The sequence below is a fragment of the Ahaetulla prasina genome, chromosome 14 (assembly GCF_028640845.1).
Source record: "Ahaetulla prasina isolate Xishuangbanna chromosome 14, ASM2864084v1, whole genome shotgun sequence".
Lineage (NCBI taxonomy): Eukaryota > Metazoa > Chordata > Lepidosauria > Squamata > Colubridae > Ahaetulla > Ahaetulla prasina.
Window position 1 is genome coordinate 1,519,659 of NC_080552.1, and position 21,564 is coordinate 1,541,222.

General features: G+C 41.5%; 2 protein-coding genes across 4 annotated transcripts in view; one reads left to right on the top strand and one right to left on the bottom strand.

The window, feature by feature from the left end:
• Window positions 1-14,272, top strand: part of SYNGR3 (synaptogyrin 3) — a 58,592-nt gene extending 44,320 nt beyond the window's left edge. Inside the window, exon 5 of the mRNA XM_058157711.1 lies at window positions 10,328-14,272. Within this exon, the coding sequence (XP_058013694.1) occupies window positions 10,328-10,540 (213 nt within the window). The 3' untranslated portion in view covers window positions 10,541-14,272. The remainder of the gene's footprint in view (window positions 1-10,327) is intronic.
• ZNF598 (zinc finger protein 598, E3 ubiquitin ligase) overlaps window positions 8,617-21,564 on the bottom strand; it is a 32,488-nt gene continuing 19,540 nt past the window's right edge. For 2 of the 3 annotated variants that reach the window (XM_058157407.1, XM_058157410.1), the window contains exons 9-12: window positions 20,591-21,345; window positions 19,985-20,120; window positions 18,786-18,930; window positions 15,769-17,129 (exon numbers count right to left, since the gene is read on the bottom strand). In XM_058157407.1, coding sequence (XP_058013390.1) covers window positions 16,764-17,129; window positions 18,786-18,930; window positions 19,985-20,120; window positions 20,591-21,345 — 1,402 coding nt within the window. In that variant the 3' untranslated portion in view covers window positions 15,769-16,763. Of the gene's footprint in view, window positions 9,111-15,768; window positions 17,130-18,785; window positions 18,931-19,984; window positions 20,121-20,590; window positions 21,346-21,564 lie in introns of those variants that run through there. The other variant, XM_058157408.1, reaches the window with a different exon arrangement.

Consider the following 21,564-nt stretch of genomic DNA (forward strand, 5'->3'; position numbering starts at 1 on the left):
TTCAATATCCATTCTTCTATTGTAGGTACTTCTTTTTTCTTCCAGTATTGTCCTATTAGTAATCTTGCTGCTGTTATTAGATTTAAAATCAATTTAGTCTCAATTACTGTACAATCCGTAATAATTCCCAACAAAAAAAATTGCGGCAGGAACTTTATCTTCTTTTTCAAAACATTTTGTAAGATCCACCAAATTTTTATCCAAAAGGCCTTTATATCCTTACAAGTCCACCAAATGTGAAAATATGTAGCATCATCACAATTACATCTCCAACATTTTGCTTGCATATCTGGATACATACACGATAATTTTTTAGGATCTAAATGCCATCTATAAAACATTTTATAAAAATTTTCCCTCAAATTCTGTGCCTGCGTGAATTTAACATTTCTAACCCAAATTTTTTCCCAAGTTTCCAATAATATTGGCTCCTGAAAATTTTGTGCCCACTTTATCATACAGTCCTTTACCAAGTCCCTTTCAGAATCTATTTCAAGTAACACATTATACAATCTCTTTATATGCTCCTGAGACTGATTTCTAATTTGCTTTACCAAATTTCTCTCGTTCTGCTCTATTTTCTGATCTTCCTTCCATCTAGCACGTAGTTGCTCATATTGAAACCAAGTATAATTTTTCCCTTCCTCTTTTAATACGTGCAGAGATTTTAATTGCAAATTACCTCTTTCAGTATACAAAAGATCTTTATATGTAATCATTTCCTGATTATGTTCTATATTTATATTCTCTATTGTATGTCTAGGACTTGCCCATATAGGAACCTTATAATTTAGTTTATAAGAGTATTTTTTCCAAACACGCAGAAGAGCAGTTCTTAGCACATGATTTTTAAAGGCCTTATCCACTTTTTTGTCATAAATTAAATATGCATGCCATCCATATAGCAAGTCATAACCTTCTATATTCAAAATTCTTTCCTCCGTTAAATTAAACCAATCACTTATTGCAGAGAGCAGCTGCTTCATAGTATAATTTAAAATTGGGCATTTTTAAACCTCCCCTTTCCCGAGAATCTTGAATTATTTTCATTTTAACCCTAGCTTTTTTACCTTCCCATATAAATTTGTTAATTCCCTTCTGCCATTCCTCAAGATTCTTATCTTTCTTAATTATTGGTATCATCTGAAAGAGGAATAAAAATCTAGGTAAAACATTCATTTTAATAGCAGCAATTCTCCCCAGCAAAGATAATTGCAATTTTTTCCAAACAATCAACTCCTTCTGAACTTTTTGCCATAAAACCTCATAGTTATTCTTATACAATTTCACATTTGACGATGTAATATAAACCCCTAAGTATTTAACCTTCTTTACAATTTCAAATCCTGTTATTTCCTCTAGTTTTTCTTTCTGTTGTCTGGCCATATTTTTTATTATCACTTTTGTCTTTTTCTGATTTACCTTAAACCCTGAAACCTTCCCATATTGATCAATTATTTCCAACAAAGATTTACTAGAATTTATAGGGTTTGTTAAAGTAATCACCAGGTCATCTGCAAAAGCTCTTAGCTTATATTCATGTTGCCTAACTCTAATTCCCTCTATCTCCTTTACTTCTCGTATTTTATCCAATAATGGTTCTAGAGTTAAAATAAACAATAATGGTGATAAAGGACATCCCTATCTTGTTCCTTTCGCAATCTTAAAAGGTTCTGTTAAGCTACCATTGATTATAATCTGTGCTGTTTGCTCTCCATAAATTGCCCTAATTATTCTTAAAACCATCTCCAAATTGCATCTTTTCTATTAATTTAAATAAAAATCCCAATGCAATCGATCAAAAGCTTTCTCTGCATCGAGAAAATAAATGCTGCTGGAATAAAATTTTCTTTTCTAAATACACCAGTAAATTAACAATCTGCCTAACATTATTCCTCATCTGTCTCCCTTTTATAAATCCAGATTGATCATTATGAATTCTTCGCTGCAGAATCAACATTAATCTATTAGCTATTATTTTAACAAAAATCTTATAATCATTATTTAAAAGTGAGATTGGCCTATAATTCCCAGGTTTAGAACAATCCTGTTCCTCTTTGGTATCAATGAAATAAAAGAGGTTCTCCATGAGGGGGGAATTCCCCCTCCTAGTTGTATCTGATTAAATAATTCCTTAAGTGGACCTAACATCTCATCCTGTAAATTCCTATAATAACTAACTGTGAGCCCATCCGTACCAGGAGTTTTCCCAATTTTTAATTGTTTAATTACCAAAATAATTTCTTCAGAGGTTATAGGCCGATTCAGTTCATCCGTTTGTTCTAAAGTTAAATTTTTAACCTTATATTCCTTCAAATAATTATCAATATCCCTATTCAATATATTATCTTTAAGATATAAATTTGTATAATATTCTAAAAAAGCTTTTTTAATTTTATCCTGTTGATATCTCTCTTTGCCTTTATATTCTATTTTTTCTATAGTACGTTGTTTTTGTCTTTTCCTTAAGGTGTATGCTAACCACCTACCAGGTCTATTTGCATTACAAAAAGTATTATGTTTGGCATATTGTATATTTGTTGCCACCTGATCAGCCATTATCATATTAAATTGATTCTGTAATAACTTTATTGCATCTTTAAGTTTTTGATCATGCGGGTTATGTATTAATAATTGTTGTTTCTTGTAAATTTCCTCTTTTAGATACCTACGCTGTCTTTGTTGCTTATTTCTCTGTCTATTATTAATATATATTAATACCCCTCTCATAAAAGCTTTACCAAATCATTTCTATCGATGTTTCGTTATTCAAATTATAATCAAAAAATTCTTTCAGCTGCTTTTTACATTGAATTACATTATCCTGATATTTAAACAAATTTTCATTTAATCTCCAAGTTCTTCTACCTTCTTTTGCATATTGCAATTCCATCCAAACAGGACTATGATCAGACAAACATCTTGGAAATATCTTAGTTTTCTTCACTCTAAAAAGCAAATCATTAGAAATTAAAATAAAATCAATACGTGAGAAGGATTGATGCCTATCAGAGAAAAAAGTATAGTCTCTTTCCTCCAAATTCCGCAGTCTCCATACATCTCTCAACTCGAAATCTTCTATCATGTCAAAAAAGGATTTAGGCAGCTTTGCATGTGCAGGTATCTTCTTAGAAAAAATTCTCTTGTCCTTTCGTGTATCTATTACTCCATTCCAATCTCCCAATATAATACACGATTTATAATCCCATAGAATCAACTTATCATACAACATTCTATAAATTTTTCTTGTTGCCGATTGGGTGCATATATACCAAACAAAAGGGTCCTTTTGTTTCTATTGTAAGTTCAATAGCAATATATCTTCCGTGAATATCTGCCTCTATTAACTTGGCTGGTATATCTTTTCTCAAATAAACCACTATGCCATGTTTTTTCTCCAAAGCTGAAGCAACAAAATGTTTACCTAACTTTGAGTTTATTAAGTACTTTTGATCTGATAGTTTAATATGCGTTTCTTGTAAGCAAATCACATCATTTTTAAATTGTTTCAAATAATGAAATATTTTTCTTCTCTTCTGAGCTGAATTCAAACCATTGACATTCCAGGTCAAGATTTTATTTGCCATTACTGTCCTGCTGAAGCTTTTGAGCGATCAGCTGAAGATCGTCCTCCTGTATCTTCGGCCGTGCTCCTCCCACCGCTTCTGTAGCAGAATCCTGAACTTTACTTTGAGTTTGTTGCTCCTTTTCTTTACGCTTAAGGGCTCCCCTCGTCAGTCTTTGTTCTTGTGGTTGTTCCTCAGATGGTAACATCACTGGAATCACCTCAGCTTACACACCCATTTGAATCTCTTGAATTCTTTTTTCTATTATTTCTACTTCAAGTTTCAGCACGGTAGAAAGAAAATCTTTGGCCTTAAGCACTGTATCAATACGATATCTCCTTCCACTGTCAAACCAACTGGAACCTCCCATCTAAGTTGAATCTGGTATTTCTTAAGTTCTTGTGTAAAAAATGTAAAGTCCTTTCTATCCCTTAACATCTTGGGAGGAATCTCTTTCAAAACCTTCAGCTCCTGTTCTCCTATTTTCAAGTTTTTCTGAAAAGCAACTTGCAAAATTTGATTCCTCACTGTTCTTTTCAAAAAATAAACCACAATGTCTCTAGGAAGTTTCTTCTGCCTAGCAATCCAGGAATTAACTCTATAAATTTTGTCAATTTGATAAGCAACCTCTTGTGGATCAAGTTCAATAAGTTCAGCCAGAGCTTCTGATAAAAAATTTTTTAAATCTTCCCCTTTCTCCTCATTCAAACCCCTAATTCTCAGAGCTCCTTCCATCATTCTATACTGCATCACCACCACTTGATCTTCATTTTTGTCCAATTTGATTTGCATTCCCCCCATTCTATTTTCTATTTGTTGATTTGACTGAGCAATTTCTTGCACCTCCTCCTCCACCACCTCCAGTCTTTTTGCCAAACCTTGAAAAGCCATCAAAATATCTTCTCTTATTTTTTTATTATTCTCTTTTATTTCTTCTCTTATTTTCTCATTATTATCCATAATCTCCTTAAACCTTTCTTCAAACACTTTCCCTTGCTCTTTAATCAAATCTTCTAAAGCTGGTTCAGAACCCCTTCTACCTTAGGTGGTTTAGTAGCCATTTCAGTTTTTAAGAGTCACAAAATATAAGTCTAGAAACTTCTCTTTTCCCCTTTAAGTATAGGAGAGCTCACTTCACTTCATTAGAATCCACACATAACGTTTCTTATCTTCTTAGTTACACAGGCTGTTTAAAATTCCATTCTTTACTTTCACTCCCTTTCAGGCGCCATCTTAAAGAGTCAGTTGAAACAAAGAAAAAAAAAGTTTATCTTTTTAAAAGGGTAGAAGTCAGGAAATCAAAAATACTTGCAATCCAATAGTTGTTCACTCGTGCTCATTCTGTCTGCTTATAGAGATCCATAAAGATAAGACAATTAGCAGAGATGGACACTTTCTTCTTTTCCTGCTTTTGCAGGAGCGCACTGAAGTCGGAGCTTTTGGCAGGAATATTTATGGGACTCTCGACCCTCAGGGCTCTGCTTAATTAAAAACAAAGCCCCTGGGGAGGTCTACCACCAACCCCCGCAGCTCTTATCTTTTCCCTTTCATCCAGGGAAGAGATTAAAGCCGGCTTTTCCTGGCTTTTACGATATTCAGTACGGAGCCCCTTAATTAGGAACTCAGCGAAGAAGGTGGCGCCAACGGAAGTCCTTTGTTTCTTTATTTCTAATTGTTCTCTGTGACTCACTACGGATTTCCTACTCACGAGACCATCTGCTAAAAATTAAGGAACATTTCTTTAAGGAGCAGCTTTCTTTGATCTCACCCCCGCCTGTCTTTACAAACACGGAGGAGATTCTAACACAGGAGGAGGCAATTCCCACGGAGCCATGGACTACTAAAAAAACCAAACGACGGAAGAGAAAGAAGAGAGGTAAAGGATCTGGGATCTTAATCAGGCTAAGAAATCGCATTAAAACTCCTCTGCCTTCAATTTTCCTAACAAATATACACTCACTTGCAAATAAGATGGATGAAATACTCCTCTTAAACAAATACTATTCTGATTTTCGCAATTCAGCAGTCCTATGCTTCTCTGAAACCTGGTAAATGAATCAATTGAAAATAGCAGCCTGAACATTCCAGGGTTTTAGATTGAACGATCAGACAGGATTCCAGAAACAACTGGTAAAAAGAAAGGAGGAGGGTTATGTCTATATATTAATAGAAACTGGTGTCAAGATTTTAAAATAATTTACAAATTCTGTGACAACAATTTAGAGACTCTAATTATCAACTGCAAACCTTACTATTCGCCTCGTGAATTTTCCTCATTTCTTCTAATTGCTGTTTATGTCCCACCACAAGCCTGTGTAAACAAGGCATTACGAACTCTAGCTGACCAAATCATGGAGGCTGAAGCCAAACACCCTGATTCACTGGCCATTGTTTTGGAAGATCTAAACAAGGCAAACTTAAGGAAAGAGCTACCAAAATACTTTCAGCATGTCAATTGTCCCACCAGAGGCAAGAATACTCTAGACCATTGCTACATAACACTAAAAGATGCTTATCGGTCTTTACCACGCAGCTGTAGGACACTCTGATCATTGCATGATTCACCTTGTACCTGCTTACAGGCAAAGACTTAAAGCCACAAAACCAATAATTAAATCAGTGAAGACCTGGACGGAGGAATCAAAATTAAAGCTACAGGCATGTTTTGACTGCACTGATTGGAATATTTTTAAAGATACCTCTGCAGACCTGGATGAACTCACAGATACTGTAACATCATATGTCAGCTTCTGTGAAGACCTATGTGTACCTACAAGGAACTTGCGAATATACAGTAACAACAAACCTTGGTTTACACCTAAACTTAAGCAGCTACGACATTCCAAAGAGGAAGCCTACAGAAAAGGTGATAAAATGCTGTACAATCAGGCCAGAAATGCACTAACAAGGAAGATCAGAGCAGCAAAAAGCAGCTACTCTGAAAAGCTAAAGAATCAGTTTTCAGCAAATGAACCAGCAAACATGTGGAAAACTCTTAAAAATATCACTGGCTATGGCAAACCTCCTTCCCAGGCTGAAGGTAATCAACAACTGGCAGATGACCTGAATGAGTTTTACTGCAGGTTTGAAAGGAAACTACAGCCACCTATCTCCACAACCCCCATCTCAGACACACCAACAACAGCCAAGCCTCCTACAGCTGACCCCATTTCATTGGGTTCACAACCCCTAGTGATCACAGAAAAGGAAGTGCAGGACCTATTTCACAGACAAAAGCCAGGAAAAGCTCCAGGCCCAGAGAAGATAACTCCTTCTTGCTTAAAAGTCTGTGCTGACCAATTGGCCCCCATCTTCACCCATATTTTCAATAAATCACTAGAGATGTGTTATGTTCCTTCTTGCTTCAAACGCTCTACCATCATCCCAGTGCTGAAGAAGAACTGAATGACTACCGACCAGTTGCTTTAACATCTGTAGTCATGAAAACATCTGTAGTCATGAAAACCTTTGAAAAGCTAGTGCTTTCCTACTTGAAAACCATCACGGATCCGCTGTTAGACCCCTTGCAATTTGCATACCGAGCAAATAGATCAACAGATGATGCTGTTAATATGGCTCTGCACTACATCCTACAACATCTTGAGTCTCCAAAGACCTATGCAAAGGTCCTTTTTGTAGATTTTAGTTCAGCATTCAATACCATCATTCCAGACATTCTTTAACTAAGCTAAACCAGCTACAGGTACCGGAACAGACTTGTAAGTGGATCACAAGCTTCCTAACAAACAGGAAGCAGCAGGTGAAGCTAAGCACGATCACATCAAATACCTGTACAATTAGCACAGGGGCCCCCAAGGCTGTGTGCTCTCCCCACTTCTCTCTGTATACCAATGACTGCACCTCCAACGATCCATCTGTTAAGCTACTGAAGTTCGCAGATGACATAACAGTGATTGGTCTCATTCGAGACAATGAGGAATCCGCATATAGACGAGAGGTCGAACGACTAGCCTTGTGGTGCAACCAAAACAATCTGGAACTGAACACACTCAAAACCGTAGAAATGGTGGTAGACTTTATGAGAAACCCTTCCATACTTCCACCTCTCACAATACTAGACAACACAGTATCAACAGTAGAAATCTTCAAATTTCTAAGTTCTATCATATTGCAAGATCTAAAATGGACAGCTAACATCAAAAACGTCATTAAAAAAGGACAACAAAGAATGTTCTTTCGGTGCCAACTCAGTAAGCTCAAACTGCCCAAGAAGCTGCTGGTTCAGTTCTACAGAGGAATTATTGAGTCTGTCATTTGCACCTCTATAACTGTCTGGTTCGGTTCTGCAACCCAACAAGAAAAACACAGACTTCAGAGGATAATTAGAACTGCAGAAAAAATAATTGCTACCAACCTGCCTTCCATTGAGGACCTGTATACTGCGCGAATCAAGAAGAGGGCCGTGAAAATATTTACAGACCCCTCGCATCCTGGACATAAACTGTTTCAACTCCTACCCTCAAAACGACGCTATAGAGCACTGCACACCAGAACAACTAGACACAAGAACAGTTTTTTCCCGAAGGCCATCACTCTGCTAAACAAATAATTCCCTCAACACTGTCAGACTATTTACTGAATCTGCACTACTATTAATCGTTTCATAGTTCCCATCGCCAATCTCTTTCCACTTATGACTGTATGACTATAACTTGTTGCTGGCAATCCTTATGATTTATATTGATATATTGACCATCAATTGTGTTGTAAATGTTGTACCTTAATGAACGTATCTTTTCTTTTATGTACACTGAGAGCATATACACCAAGACAAATTCCTTGTGTGTCCAATCACACTTGGCCAATAAAATTCTATACTATTCTATTCTATTTGGAAAGTATAAGAGTATCAGAAAGAAAAGAGGCTTTTGATTTTTAAATGAGGTCCTACTTTGGGTCCTTTAATAAACTATTAGAAACTTCTTAGTTTTGCCCAGAGAATACAGGACATAAAGAAAAAGAATAGAGGGGATTTAAGTAGGGGTCATAAGATAATGAGAGATAGATTCTGTGGGTCAAAAAGTTTTATTCACCAAATTCTTGTATGGGATGATACTTTGCAGGGTAAAGCACCACAGAAACACATCCATACATTTGTGCAAGCTGTTCCTTATAGTGGTGTTCTCTGCTCTCAGCTGGCAATATTCTTGTATCCAGTCATCAGTGATGGAAGGAGGACAAGATAGCATTCAAGGATTTTGCAAGTAAAAGGCCATAAATCCAGGCCAGGTCTAACTGAAAGTGGAAAGAAGGTCTTCCAGAGCTCCTTAGTCCCCAGCATGGTGAATACAGTTGATTCATCCTAATACTTGCCTTGGCCTTGGTCTTCCTAAGGAATCTCTTGTGCTTTAAAACTTTTAAAGATGATGATGATGATTTCTTGCCAGCCATGAACATCCATCGTCTTCTTCCCAGAATGCTTTTGGACCCTCTGTGTTGTCCTGTGATAAAAAGCTATTTCCTTCAGCTAAGGAAGGTGGATCTTTGAGACGTCAGAGGGAAGGAATACAAGAGCAGAGGAAACTGAGAAAAACAAAAGCAAAATAACTTTGGTTATTAAAGAAACAAGTCTAGTGGCCCCACACAACCAGCTAAACTATTGTTTTACCAATTAAGTGCAGGAGTAGAAATTTATTGAGAAGAGTTTAGTGTAGCTCATGCTAATCTGTTCACACAAATGTATTACTAATAGTTATAAACAACTTCTTCTCAGAGTATATTATAATCATGAATATAAGAAACTGCGTAGTTTGATTGGTTTTATCATTTCCACTGCTGGCACAAAAGTCAATTGATCAATAGAGCTGGAAGGGACCTTGGAGGTCTTCTAGTCCAAGCCCCTGTTGAAGCAGGAGACTCTATATAATTTGAGACAAGTTTTCTCAAAAACTTCCAGTGATGAAGCACCCACAGCTTCTGAAGGAAAGCTGTTGCACTGGTTAATTGTTCTGTCAGGAAATTCCGCCTTAATTTTAGGTTGTTCTCTCCTTGATTAGTTTCCATTGTTTCTTGTCTTGCCTTCAGGTGCTTTGGAGAATAGATTGATCTCCTCCTCTTTGTGGCAGCTGCTCAAATAATGGAATACTGCTATCATGTCAGCCCTAGTGTGTCTTTTCACTAGACTAGACATACCAAATTCCTGCAACATTTCTTCATATGTTTTAATCTCTAGGGCTTTAATCATCTTAGTTGCTCTTTTCTGCACTTTTTCTAAAGTCTCAACATTTTTTTTGTAATGTGGTGACCAAAACTGAATGCTTTATTCCAAAAGTGATCTTACTAACATTTATAAAGTACTAATACTTCACATAATTTTGATTCTATGTCTCTGTTTATACAAGCAAGGATTGTATTAGCTTTTTCGGCTGCTGCTGCACGAATCTGGCTTATGTTTAAGTGATTGTCCGCCTCCAAGGTCTCTCTCACAGTTACTGTTTTTGAACCAAATTTTGCCTAATCTGTAATTGTACATTTGGTTTTTCCTGCCTAGGTATAAATCCTTGCTTTTCTCCACATTAAATTTCATGTTGTTTCAGGGCCCATTGTTCAAGTCTGTCAAGATCTTTTTGAATCCTGAGTTTGTCTTCTGGGGTATTGGCTGTTCCTGCTGGCTTAATGTCATCTGCAAATTTGATGAGTTCCCCTTCTATTCCCTCATCTAAGTCATTGATGAAGATATTGAAGAGTCCTGGGCCTAAGACAGAACCTAAGTGCTAAGAAACTTTTCTTTGCTGTTACAGGTTGCCCTGACCGTAAAAGCCCTCCAAAGATACCGGATGGGGACTGACATGTCTCTCTTTGCCACGGATCAGTTTGGCCCCGATCCCATGACAGGATATCCGGGACACCCTCCCACTAGCGGTGGCATCGAAAGCACAGAAACCTATCAGAGCCCACCATTCTCCGAGACCCTGAACACCAGCCCCAAAGGTTACCAGGTGCCAGCTTACTGAAAGGGCAGGTGACCCTCCCCAAATGGGGTTTCAGAGCAAAGTGAAACCAGACCCAGAAAAATGGGCTGACATACCACAAGGTGCAAGTATAGTCAACAGATTGGTTGCAAATATATTAAAAAGTACTTTCCTTTTCCTTTTTTTTTTTTTTTACATGTGGCAAGTTATGTGCTGGGTTAAAGTTACTCTTAGCTAATGGTGCAGTGAATTCTGTACAGTGGTTCTTGTCTTATTTGTCCAAGGATATTTTTATATTAAAAAAAAGAGAAGGGCAACAGTGTTCCCTCTAAGCAGGAAACTCTAGAAAAGTTGTAACTCCCATTTCCCCGACTACAGTGGCATTTACTCATGTGACACTTGGCAGCAAGTGCTCGAAAAAACTGGCAAGACATAGGGGCACTGGAGAAGTGTGGGTGCCCGCCCAAAACAAGATGCTAGCCACCACTGTGTGATCAAAGCCTTGTTCCTTGTTTCTAGGTGTCATGAATACCCAAGGGCCCAGCCAGATAGAGTGCCCATCTCTCCTGGCCAGGTGGTACTTCAAGTACTTCCAAGGTAATAAAAAAAAAAAATAGTTCTCCCAGACACACTTAGACGTCTCTGTCTTTTCCTTCCCTCCTTTTCCATTTTCTTTTCTCCTAGAAAGAACTTAGAACTAAGTTAAAAAGGAATGTGCCAAATTAAACTACCAGAAAGAATAGCTGTGTTATCTTCTCTGATGTACAGCTGGGTGTATACAAGTGCTATACTTGGGACAATAAATGTGTATAAATGCTGCACATGCGTTTCTGGAATTCCAGGACACTTTGTTGTTTAAATTGTGCACTTAAAAAACTAAACCTTGTTCCAGACAGGAAGCAAACCAGTAAAAGTCCTTCAACAGCAAGAAATGTAGCATTTGACCAACTTAGGTGCCATCTCAAGATTTGGTGGCTCCTATGATCTCCTCTTCTTTGAAAAAACATCTTTCTTGTTGAGAAATCAGAAAGGGGAGGGAAAGTTGGGAGGATATCCAAAGACAAAAGTGGAGTCTTGATTCCAGACAGTAGGTGGCCCCCAGATATTGGTAAAGATTGCTGGCATTTGGAATGCTCTTTTTCAAGATGAATGAGACCAAAATGTTATTCCTGCCACCCCTTTAAAATAGCCATGTCTCATGTTGAGGCCACCTATACTTTCCTCTGAAACAAAGATCCATGTTGGTATAATAAGCATTATAACATTGAGAAAATTCCCTCTTTCCTTTGCAACTCAAGTAACTGTTTCACAGGGACAGTGAGATCCTTAAGTTTCAAAAGCAAAAATATTCATAATATAATTCTCCCATTAGGGACCAGAAATACTGAAGGCAACAAAAAATGAGTTTTGGGTTTGAGGTGATATAAAACAAAGAGAATGGAAACAGTTTTTTATAGGAAAAAGAAATTATTCTAAATAATTTCAGCTGCAATAGAGGATGTGGTCTCAGGATCCTCCTGCAGACAGGTGTCCCAGTATTCTTTTAAAGAGCTAAATATAGATTTTCCAAGTGCAAAAAACCATTGAAGTGGAATAATGTATATTTTAGCTGCCTCGGTATCTTGGAGTGGGAAAGACAGAAATCAAACAGAAATAGTAAATAACCGATACACATAAAATTTTCACAAAGAAATTTTAAAATGGCCGTGGTTGTATTTCAGCCTTAAAACACACCAGATTTGATTTTGTAAGGTGATCAAGTCAGCCTTGTCAATTCAAAAACAGTGCAAGATTGCAGATGTTTTTAAAACAGGGTAGAATTGAAGCAATACAGTATTTTCCTTAGAGAGAACACTGCGACATTAGCAGCCCACAAAACTTGTGCTTCAGCATTTTAGGAAGAAACCATGCAGACTCAGAAGCAGAATTATCAAATATTTAAATGTTTCTCTCGATTGTACGTGTGAAATAAATGTCTGTTCAGTAGTGTACTTTTTTCCTAACTATAAAGAAACCCTTTTCAGGCTACCCTTGTGCTAACTGTAAGGAAAAAAGAAAAAACGGGGCTATTATGTTCTGTCGGAGTGGTAGAAACGTCTTGGTCACTGTTTATGTGCTATAGATTACCGTTCTGAATGTATGCACGTGCTGCCTACGCATGTATTTCCTTCCTTTCAGCCTCCCGAGCTTAAGGGGAGAGGCAGGAACCAGTTCGGTGGCTTGGGCAAAGTTGTGTCAATGTGCCATTCACAACTCAGACTGGCACTGAAAATGGAATGGACTAAAATACACGGTGTTGTGTGGGCGTGGGTAGTACCGGAGCCAGCCTAACCCAAAACAGCAGGCTTGGCTCAAGCCAGAAGCTCCACTGTGCCCACCTCAGCCTGATTCTGGCTCAGGGGATGGAGCAAGATCACCCCAAGATGGTGGCTGGGCCGGCACTGCACTGGAAGCGGCTGCTGGTGGGCTGGAAGTGCGGGAGCTCCGGATCCACTTCCCCATACCTGGCAAGGGCCAAGCAGCTGATGACATCCAGGCACAATTCCTCAGCACAAACTTGTAGCAAATGGGTCAGAACAGCCATGTTGTTTTCTGTGGCAATTCTTTCCTTAGCTGTGGTGAAAATGACAGTTTTTTTCTCACTGGGGGCTTTATCCTGAACAATTTGCTACCCCCTTCTCCAATATAACCTGATACGTTAGGACTGTCCCAGTTCTAAAACTCTTTTGTGGGGCTGTTATCACTTTCCCAAATAATGTTCTAAATGAGCGTTCCAGTCCACCTGATTTGCTCTTGGGAAGCCAAAAGGTTTCACCCCCGCCCAGAATCACCAGGCAGGAGGATTTACACCCATCATGTGGCCCTTGGCCACCGCCAAAGTTGTGAGAGAGGCTGGCCTTTTTTAGAAAAAAGTCCTGTGGAGGAGAGGTATGGTCCGCCTCCACAGCTGAAGCCACACAAATGCCACGTAAGCAGGACAACCCACAAGACAAGTAGAAGATGAAGTTGTTTGGGCGATAGGGGAACAGAGCCAGACCCAAACCCTCCATGATGCAGCACTTGGCCCAGCCAGGTCCCCAGCTGCAGGTTCTGGAGGCCATAAGAAGAACAGCTCACCCTTAAGTATTTTCTTCACTCCCCATTCAGTCATCCATGGATAGATGTGGCCGGGGCTGTATATCCCTTTGTTTTGTGGATTCATTTCCTACTTTTTTTCACTCTTTTGTCTTTGAATTCAAGTCAAAATCCCATGCGTATATTTACACACTTCCAAAACAGCACCCACCCTCTCCTGCCGCTTTCCTTCTGCAGAAACAAAAAGATCCCAAACGCAATCCAAGGTCAGAAGCCTCAGCCTTTGGCCAGGACCTCTGCCATCGCCCTTTCTTCCTTTGCTTTTCTCCAGCTCTATATCAACCTGCAATTGTCCCAGAGAGCACTGCAGGGATAGAGGGGCATGATGACACAAACCATTACCACTTCAGGAGGGGGAGGGGGTTTCCTGTGGAGTTCCAGCCAGGGACACAGGAGCCCCATGGCCAATACAACTTGAACCGGAGCCCTTTGGGGCGGCTGGAAGTCTCCCGAGCAGCAGCCTCAGCCCACCTAGCAGCCCCTTTTATATCCCTGCAAGTGGCAAGTTGGCATTTCAAGGATGATTTTGCGTTGTTAATGCTGCAAAAGCAGCATTAATTTTCCCTTCAGATCAATCCCAGCTGCAAAAGGCCTCCCTTTTCATGGCACAGCATTTTGGCCAAGCAAGAGAACCTTGTTTTACCTGAGGAGTCCATCATTTAATGCAGAGCAGGCGGCCAATTTCCCCAGACAGGATTCCTGCCTGCAGTAGGTTCCAGTTCCCCTTAACCCCAGGAACCATTCTGTGGCCTGTTAAATGACCACAACTGACAGAGGCCTGGTTGGAGGCGAGCGAGCGAGAAGTCCGGAATTGCTGCAATGCCATTTTGGCTTCTCCTTGTTTCTTGTCAAGGTTAATTCGGAGAGCCAAGAAGCTTCCCTTTATCATCAACAGCAGGAAAAAAGTTGCCACTTTAAGTAATCCAACATGCACTGTGACAGAAAAGTGGACCATGTGATTTTTTTTAATGTTTACATTTTTATGTATATAATTATAGGTATACATTTTGAACAACAGATTAGTCTGTGATTGTGCTAATTTAACTGTTGGTGTTGCGATTACAACTTATTTTCCAATAAAGAGCTTTAAAGGAAGAGCCTGAAACTTGTCAAAATGTTCCCGGGGGAAGGGAGGCCACGGGGTGATCCAAACGGCTGGTGCAGGCTTGTTGAGAGCCATCCTCTCAGGACAGCAGGACAGCATTGCCAACAGTGCTTCTTTTATGTCACCCATGGCAAAAGCATTCCCGGATGCCGGGCAACTGAGCGGGAGCAGCTGTCCTACCTGATGGGTCTTGTTTTCATGGATCAAGGAGCCCCAGTCAAACTGAATTGAGGCGGGGGGTGGGGTGGGCTGGTAGTGCTGTAAGGAGCACAGCAGCTTTCTTGTCTTCCATTCGTGCTCAACAGTAAAACTCTGTAACATGAGCTGTTACTTTCAAAGGAGAGCCCCAAAGAAGCAGGAGCTTGGGGCAAAGAGCAGCCCCACAGAATCTTCAGGGCCCTCGGTTTGGGCAGCCCATACAAGGTCTCACCGCAGGGCTTTCAGGAAGTGAGAAAAGGGGATGTCCCCACCAGTAGGAACAAGCCCAATGTGGGGGTGCGGATGGGCAAAGAAAATCCATGAATATGTTACAGGTAAAAGGACTTCCTTGAACTGATTTGCACTCCCATGGTCTTCGGGTCTTCTTACAAGCGTTGCCAACATAAAAGAATGTTCACTTCAGTTTTGGAACTCAATAGCCAACTTGATACAGCGAAGTGCTCTGCAAATAGTGACTTTAAAAAACATGAATAGCCCATTTTTGCTCTAGAAAATTGGGGGGCTGCAACACCAAATCCTTAGCAATTAAAGGCAGCCCACAAAAATGAATGTGGCAGATCTGTAGATTGTACTCAGTTTTGCTTTGCAAGACATCAAATGGTTTCTGTTATCTCCCCCTTTAAATAGAGGCAGTGGGAAGTAGCACAATCCAATTATATGCCACATACATACACATGTACACAAAATGAAAATTCAAGGGGCCTGTGCTAGGTCTTGAATACTGACATGTGGCTGTGTGTGTGTGTGTGTGTGTGTGTGTGTGTGCGAGGGGGGGGAACAGAAGGGAGAGAGAGGAAAAACACACAGAAAATCGTAAATCATATTTATAATGTCTAAATGTAAAAAGCTAGTGGTGCCTCTGACCAACTTTACAGTCTCAAGAACCTTTCTGTGGAAGCAACTCAACTCTGCTGCTGGAGATGATCTGGAGAAGGAACGGGACAGAACTCATGGATAGCAGCTGGCAACACCCTGGGCATCCAAAGTCACCAGGGCAGAGATCCAGGCAAGCAGCCCTTTTCAAGAATATGCCAGGATGGCACTGAGGCATCAGGAAGGGTCACTGCTGAGCAGCATTTAATGAGCCACAACCACTCAAGACCAAGGAAATAACTGAACTCACATCACTGGACAGAAACCCACACTTACAGTGAGAAGTAAAGAAAGCACAGAATGGTACCTTTTCCCTGCATGCAAGTCTAACAGAACAAAAGGAAAAAGCCAAGGTTTTCTTTAGAAACAACTTGAGAGAAACAGATTCTGAGTTCTTGGGCAACTCTTCTGCCTGAGGACTCTTCCCTGCTGGGACAAGCCACACAGTCCTCTCCGCAAAACACTGTGAAGAATGAGGGAAAGAAGGATAGAGAAAGGCCACACAGCATTCTTTGCCCAAACCTGTCACTATTCCCTCCCATCTTCTGGAATCCTTTTGGACAGACCCTGTGAGCCGCTCTCTGTTATTTTCCAGCAGCCAAGCCCAACCTCCTCTTCAGAAAGCAGCCGCCGCCCTCTGCCCGGTGTCCTTGCTGTGGCCAGCCAGGAGTTAAATTCCTATCCACAGCAATAAACCAAATGTCCGTCTCCCTGCTGCTCCATCCTATTCTGCAGGGGAGAAGGACTGCCCCCAGGTTTCAATAACAGCTATGGCTTCCTTTGGTCTGTCACTGTTTAATTCCCCGTTTTTCTTCCTCAGGTCCCGAGGCCCTTTGGCCCACATACAGCTGACTCCTCTCCCCTGGGTAGAGAACCTGCCTGAGAAGAGCCACTTTTCAGAGGGAGACTAACTTTATTGGTCACCTGGGACAGCTAGCTGATGATCCGGCTAATGGCCTGCAAGGAAGGGAACTCATCCTCCTCCAGGTGCAGGGCTTGGTGAGAAACGAGGTCCTGCTGGGTCAGCACCTGCTGGCAGGTGGGGCAGACGCAGCAGTCAAGGTCAGAAGGCGGCTCTGTCTGCCAGACCCCCTTTCGGTTCTTCTTGGACCTGGTCAAGGAGGAGTGGGGGGAGGAGCCAGCTGGAGCTTTGGCCTTCAAGTCCTGGTAAGCAGAGAGCAGTTCCTGTTGCTTGGCTGTGTCTGGCAGGAGGACCAAGAGCTCATTGAAGATCTTCTTAAAGTTCTCGCCCAAGAGCTCCTGGCAGCTTTTGTAGTATTGCTCTGCTGAAATCAGACCCTAGGAAGGGAAATTGGACAGTTAGGAAAAAGAAATGAAAAAAGCTAAGCCTGAATTGGAGCTAACACAAACTGGAAGCTCAGATCTGTGGGTGGCACTATTAGATCACAAACACAATCCCTATGTGCAAGAATGAAGAAAAGAGATCCCATATAAGTTTTTTCTCCATAGCCAAGGAAGTCATCCAGTAAGAAATCCTTCTCCACTTCTGCAATTCCAGCAGAAGAAAGCAAGGGAACAGAACTCATCAAATTTGTAGACTAACTAAGCTATGGGGAGGAATTGCCAACACTTTAGAAGATTTGAACACTGGGCCCGATCAACTCAATGCAATTCAGTGGTGCAAAAAGTAAAAAGTACTTAGACAAGAAAAACCAATGCACAGGTATAGAATAGACGGTATCTGCCACAACAGCAATCTAGGAGTCCTAGTGGCCACTTCTTAAGTCCGAGCCAGCTGTGTATTGTAGCTGCCAAAAAAGTCAATGCAGTCACCTGGGCTGCATTAATAGAGGGACAGAATCAAGATCATAATGAGTGTTAGTGCTGCTTTATGCTGCACTGGTGAAACTACAGTTGGAATACTGGGTCCAGCTCTGGGCACCACAATACAAAAAAGATGCTGACCCCTAGAAAGAGTACAAAGAGCAACTGAGATGATGAGGGTTCTGCAGGTTAGACAGCCATTTGTCTCTGTGTGCCAGGTCTTGGCCAGGGCAGATACTTTGCCATGAAAACTTCAGCCATTTCTTGGAATACAATGTCAGGAAGACAAGACTTAGAAGTAAACAAAGCAGTCAAGGGCACTAAAAGCAACCAAAAAAGCTTTCTGAGCCTCTCTGTAATCAGAGTGCTCATGTCTGGAACCTATTATGTATTGAACTCAGGAAGAGCTGGATCATCCCCAACTGCAGTTTGTTAGGGATGTCAAGGTTTCAACTCTCATCTACTTACAAAGTAATTAATAAATCTGAAGCACATCATCACTTTCTTTTTTTTTAATTAAGTAGAAGCAGATAAAAACAACAGATAACAGGTAGCAGATTTTCCTGCTAGGTTCTAAAATGAGTCCTATTTAGGGTGCCTCTTAGTTTTAAGAATCACTACTGGGCCGATCCCTAGTTTCTATCTTAGTGATCAGGTCAAAGAAGCCCAGTAGCTGTCATTCTCTGTCTCCTCCTGAGGTTAAGGGGCATCACTTTTTGAGCATGGAGAAAGGCTCGCTTGGGAGAAGTTCTCCCCACTGTCATCCACACCACAGAGAACCGCAACGCCTCCTGCCAGGCCTAGCTTTGAAGTATGGCTCCTCCTCTCAGCAGGCAGATTCAATTCTTGCTTACAGATCTTACTCAGGATCAAGGGCAAAAGTCCCACTTCCCCCCAGAGTCTTCTGCTGAGGCACAACAAGCTCTTGCCCTGTTTCTGAAGATAATGCCAAGCCTACAAGGAGCCTGTCAATTAGCCTGTTTAAAAAGCAATATTCCAGCTATGCTGTTTAACCAGAGTGCTGGCTGGTTAATCACTATGTCAGTATCACTTCTATCAACAATAATGAATAATTCTCACAAAGAAATGTTCACCTGAAGAAAGATTCCGGGGAAAACCCAACAGCTGTTGCCATGAAATTACTGGAAAATTAATTTCCTGGCTACTCACCTGCCTGAACTGTCCCGAGTATGTCTTAAATTTGTTGAACTGAGATTCATCTTCTTGAAGAAATTCTCTGATTGACTGAATTAGCTGGATGTTCCGTTGCTGGAAGTTTTCCAGGATCAGATAGGGTCCCTGACAGAGTTTGGGCCTGTTTTCAGAAAAAGAAAAACGTAGTTATCTATACAAGAAGCACCAGGTGATCTATTGCTGTGATGAATATCCCAGCCAGAAATCCCTAAACCGGATGCCAGAATCCAGAATCAAGGATTCCTAGAGGTGGAAGAGGCCACCACTTGCCCAGGGTCAGAATCCAAGCATCTCAGACTGACGCCTGTCCAAAGAGCCAGGACTCTTGTCAAGGTTCTGCTGCAAGGGGCCTTCCTTTTTTGGGGGGGGGGCAGTTCAGGACTCTGTTGTGCCAGGGTTCCTTCTCTGCAATACGCCTTCCCCTAGTTGTCCAAGATCCCTCTAAAAAGGGGAAGTTTGCTTCAGAAAACAAGACTAGATTTTAATGACTTGTATCCTCATTGTAGAATGTGACAAAAAAAGGCACAAAAAGTTAGATTTATGGAAGATTTGAAACTCAAAATAGTGACTCGGAGTGCAGCAAGGAAGCCCCGTGGCACTTGTCCACAAGCTCATGCAGCTATTGTCACACATCTCCCCAAAAAACTATGGGTTTGTTTTGAGGAAGTGCCAATTGGTACATCATGACGTGAAGACACAGAGAGAAACTCTCTGCAGGTGACAGGAGTTTGTTAACTGTCTGAGCTTGGAAGCAAAGCAAATTGGTACTTGGGTAGGAGACCACACAGAAATTCTAAGGCTACAGGCTAAAACCAGGAAGTTGTAAAAGACTGCAATGGAAAACCACTTGCATGCTGTTGACAAAAAATATTATTATTATTATTATAAATAATTATTTTATTCTAAAAAAGTCTGAGATCTGTCCATGTAGTCCTCAAAATTCAAGGAAGCCTCCTTGCTCCCTTATCATATATTTTGATATAGTTTTGAAAATGAATAAAGAGGCTGCAAAATATTAGCAGCAGCTGTTTAAGCTGCCAAGTATAAATATAAAACGGACAAGCACAAGGATAATCTCTACAACCTTGAGCAGAAAACCCAGTCTGATCCTTCTGGGGAGAGCCTCTCCCTAGTCCCCAAAGGCCTTCACCCAGAAGGGCTACTCTCACACTTACTCTTTCACTGGAGCTGGGGCATTTTCTGAAGTACTGGTGGTTGGAATGGGAGTGAAGCCAGGGGGTGGTTTACTAGGAGGCACCGACAGCCCAGGAGGGGGAGGTGGGCTATTAAGTAGCACCACAGAATTGAAACCTAAAAAACAGGAGGGAGAAAGTTAGACAGCCGTTAGAGCAGGCACTGAGGGCCCCCGCAGGTGCCTGTTATTCACCACTCTTGCTCTTGTTGCATCCTACCCACCCGCCCACAATCCTAATCCCAGTTCAGTAAAGATTTTATAAAGCCAAGAGGTGTAAGAAGCATATGCAATTCAGTGGTGGACAATGTTTGAGCCATGTGGCAAGATCCCAGGGTGACTTCTGCTAAAAGGATCCTGGGCAGATGATCTGGAGGAGCAGATGACCCAGAGTGAAGAGTTGAAGCCTGACCCAGCAGCTGCATCTACTGCATGCCTGACCACCTCTCAATGGAGGGCTAAGGAAAGGCCCAAATGTCTCAACCCATCTTGCTTCCCAAAGCCAAATTCAACTGCCATATTTTGCTTTCCTACAGCTCCCCCAAGTCCTTCCCCAAACCTAGGACTGAGGAGCACCCGCAGCCCTTACCTGGGGGTGGAGGCATGCGAGGTGGCCCGGCATTCCCAAGGGCTGGAAAGTCTTCCTGAGGCAACAGGCACTGGCCACCTCCAAGTGGCTTCTTAAGGCCAGGGGGCTCTTTGGAAGCCCTGCATGACAGTGTGGGCTTTTCTGAGTGACCGTTCACCAGAGCGGCAGATGTGCTGGGAAGGTCAGGACCGGATGAGGGCTGCTCAGCATCGTCTACCCTCTCGAGAGAATGAGAGGCAGCTGACAGCTCCTGCAAGACGGGGGGTGAGGCTGTTCTCAGCTTCTCAGTCCCAACTTTCTTCTTCTTACCCACTTTGGCAGAAGTCTGAGAGTTGGAGGCTGCCAGCAAGGAGGACACATCCACCACTGTTGGCGCACTACGGATCTCCTGAGTGGATACGCTGCCGCTGCTGTCCTGAGAGTTGCCAGGGAATACCACCTTGCTCTTTTTGCTTGCTTTGCTGCTGCCAGGAGGGGGCCCTTTTCTGGCCGGCTGGATGGAAGTGGCCGTGATGGCTCGGGCCATGTTCTTACTGGAGCCACCACTCCAGGCCGAGGCGAGGGTCGACACCATCTTACTGCTCGGTCGGACTTTGGAGACCAAGGCGGGGAAGTCTTCCTCCTGAAAGCCTGTCTTTTGGGCTGTAGCCATGTATGACAAGGGCAGAGTGGCAGAGACCACAGGCGGAGCAGAGGAGAAGGACAGCCTGGGAAAGTCCTCTTCATCAAGTTTTACTGGTGCCAACTGAGATGAGCTGAAACAGAAAGAACTTATGCAGGACAACCCCTCTCTCTGCACTCTTAAGGCAGAGGACAAAATTAGTGGATCAGAGGAATGCTGTTGATATAATTTACTTGAACTTCAGTAAAGCATTTGATAAAGTAGACCATAACCTACTACTAGATAAAGTAGAAAAATGTGGGTTAGACAGCATCACCACCAGATGGATTTATAACTGGCTGACCAACCAGAC